The sequence below is a fragment of the Setaria italica genome, chromosome IX (assembly GCF_000263155.2).
Source record: "Setaria italica strain Yugu1 chromosome IX, Setaria_italica_v2.0, whole genome shotgun sequence".
Lineage (NCBI taxonomy): Eukaryota > Viridiplantae > Streptophyta > Magnoliopsida > Poales > Poaceae > Setaria > Setaria italica.
This window is the reverse complement of record NC_028458.1, coordinates 25145708-25148970: the sequence shown is the minus strand read 5'-3', so window position 1 is coordinate 25148970 and position 3263 is coordinate 25145708. Positions and strand designations below refer to the sequence as shown.

General features: G+C 41.6%; 1 protein-coding gene across 1 annotated transcript; it reads left to right on the top strand.

Moving 5' to 3' along the window:
• Positions 1–218: 218 nt before the first annotated feature.
• On the top strand, positions 219–1454 carry LOC101768002. Its single transcript, XM_004986607.1, has 2 exons — positions 219–600; positions 685–1454. Exons 1-2 carry the CDS (start codon positions 219–221, stop codon positions 1452–1454), a joined length of 1152 nt encoding a protein of 383 aa, XP_004986664.1.
• Positions 1455–3263: the final 1809 nt, after the last annotated feature.

Here is a 3263-nt window from a genome sequence, read left to right as displayed (position 1 = left end):
GGCCATGTCGGGAAGAACTAACGAGAGGAAGAAAGGTTTCTAGACTACATGAAGAAGGGAGAGTGGTTTCCACCATCCAACTATCAGTATGGACAGAATAGACCTCAATTCAATGCAAGCTCATCTATCCAGAACAAGTGCCTCTATGCATTCAACAGAAGGAGTTCATGAAGAAGAAAGGCAAAATCAACAAAGACACTGTCACTAAGTTCAAGGCTATGGATAAGATTTTGAAAAATATTGATAGCAAGGTGACAGAGGTTAGAAGTTTGAACCACCAAGTGACAAACATGATGAAGATGCTGGAGACTCAAGTTACGCAGTTAGCTGGGCACTTTACAGGGAATGATGAAAAATTGTCGAGACAATCGAGGAATCCAGAGTCAGCTAAAGCTATTCAAACTTGCTTAGGCAAGGAAACAGAAGATCCTGAACGTCCTGTGGGAGCTAGAAAACCTAAACCAGTTGCCGAAGCAGAGATGACTTCGAAGGAGAAGACACCTACCCTAGCTCTGGAGATTGAAACAGAAGAGCTAGAGTTTGAGATTGTTGATCAAAATGACATGAAGATTCTACTAGGAAAGCCACACCATCATCTAGGTAAAACTCACAAACAGTCTGAAAAATTTGTTGAAGTTATGCGCAGGTTGAACATTAATAGACCACTATTGGATTCTTTATAAGTTCCAACCTATTCTCGCTACTTCAAGGATATACTAACGAACAAGCGAGAGATCCCAAAGTTCACTACAAACCACATCAAGATGATAGAAGAGTGTAGTGCTATGATTGCTAATCAAGCTCCTGAGAAGAAAAGAGATCCAGGATGTCCAACCATACCATGTTCAATTGGAGTGTTGATGTTCGGATGGGCATTATGTGATCTTGGCACAAGTGTGAGCGTCATGCCTAAAACTGTGTTCGAGATGCTACGCCTGCCGGAGCGGGAACCAACTACTATATGCCTGGAGTTGGCAGTTCGCTACCCCGAAGGCATTGCAGAAGATCTACCTATGAAGATCGGGAATCACTTTGTCCTAGTTAACTTTGTGATACTCGAGATGGGAGAAGGAGCTAAATCCCCACTCATCCAAGGAAGGCCGTTCCTGAAGACCGCAAGAGCAAACATAGAAGTTGGTAAGGGCGAGATGAAGTTTGATATTAATGGCACTATGAGCGCATTCAAGTTTCGCCCATGCTTTGAGGTATGCACCATGGTTTCTAGCAAGTATATACTGCCACACCATCATGTTAAGCCGAAGGAGAAGAACAAGAAAGCAAAAAGAAAAGAAACCAGGGCAAGTTGCTATCGTCCAGAAGAAGGAAGAATGCTAGCCTGTGAAGACCAAAAAGATAGCCAAGCCTATGCCTACATTGAAACTAAAGGTGGTGAAGAAGTAGGTGCTGAAGACTGCAACGCCAACACCGAGCGCTGGTCCGAAGTAAAGAATTAAAGAGTCTAGCTATAGACTATAAACCTTCGCTTTGCGGGAGGTAACCCGATCATCAAGTCAAGAATAAGCTACTGGGAGGACAACCCTGAAGACATTTGGATTTTCAAGTAAGTGAGTCGCAAATTTTGCTACGTCATACCTGGTAAACATTTAATAAGTGGAACCTTCGGCTAAGACATTTTTTTGGAGTTTTATTCGCTTAGTCATTTTCCTATTCCTCTCTTTTTCTTAAACCAATGACATGAGCCATGCTATGTTTTCATTCACTTTTTCTTAGAAAACCAGAACAAAATATCCATGTCCTATAAGACTTTTCATCTTGATCATGATGATTAGCCTGCGCTATTCTTACTTTGCAAATTTTGACGCATGCTAGGACTCGCACGAATTTAGGATTTTGGTTTGTTTAAACTTGAAAAAAACTCATCAGTTTTCTTAGAATCAAAATTTTTCTCGAGCATCTTTAATTTATTCCATTCAAAATTTCTCTCTCACTTTTGACAAAATTAGAACCTAAACCCACTACCCCACGGTTGAAATCGAAATTGCTTCATCTCAATTCATGAGAATGGACGATACTAGTGCAACCAAAATTAATGTAGTCGGAAATCCCTTTGACTTACAAATGTTTTTGATACTTCAAAACTCCTCTAAAATATATTTGAACTCAATGATACCTTTGAGTTAATTTTTAATTCTTGAAAATAGAGGAGGATTAAGCATCTAAACATGATTTGGAGGGTTTATGAGCTTCATTAACACTAATGGCTTGATTTGTGATCAGGGGAACAATCATGGAGGCACTCTCACCTATTACACATGCATAAAGAAGCAAACAGTGGACTGTCATGCTTGTTTGTTGCAGCTTAAAGGACAAAGCATTGAGTGACATTGAGAAAACAACAAGGCCATGACACATAGGTGTATGATTTTCAACAAAGTGACAACACAAAAGAGTGAAGGAGATCTATTTGGTGATGGCCGATCGACCTGGTGTGCTTTAGGCCGATCGACCTGGGGTCTTTTTAAGCCCCATCACGGTGCCCCTTGGCAGATAAGTTGCTCTACTCATTGTTCATCTATTTTTCCACCAAGAGCACGTCTAGTTAGCCTCTGAAAATTTCGAAACTCCACTCATACACAAAAATTCCAGCAAATAAAAATTTCAGCAAGCAACTCTTGCTAGTTCTTGCTCTTGTGTAAATTCTCGTCAGCAAGAAACCCTGACGAGGAGTTTTTCTTGAAGTGTGCAGAGGTGAAGAGCATTGGAAGGCTTTTCACAAGGTCGAGGAAGTCGTAATCATCGGCCAAAGCTTCATCTATGTCAAGTGCTTCGCAGCGGTACTCGGTCTCCAAGTCGCCGAGAGGTGGTGACGTCGACAAGGAGGTACCACACAACGACCGAATGGTGCTCGGTGGGATGAACACTAGAATCTCTTCCATGCGGTTCAATGAACCGCGTGGAATTCCCGAAGCCGTGCCACAACCTTCAAAGAGAGCAACTCGCTCTCAGAGTGGCTACGCCGAGAAGAAGTCGATATATAGCTTCACAATAATGAGCAAGGAAGAGGAGGAGAGGGTCAAGAATATTGAAGAAAGACTTGTTGTCAACCATGATTTCGATGATGACTTTCTTCAGAAGAAATTTTTCCACAATGATATCTACAAGCTTCTGAGCAATATTGGTTGGATGCAATTTACTCTCAACGGTCCAGTTAGTGTGCAAATGGATGTGGTCCTCGAGATGTTCATGACTAGGAAGCAAGTTATTGACCCCGCCTACATGATGATTAAAAGCCAGATATTGAA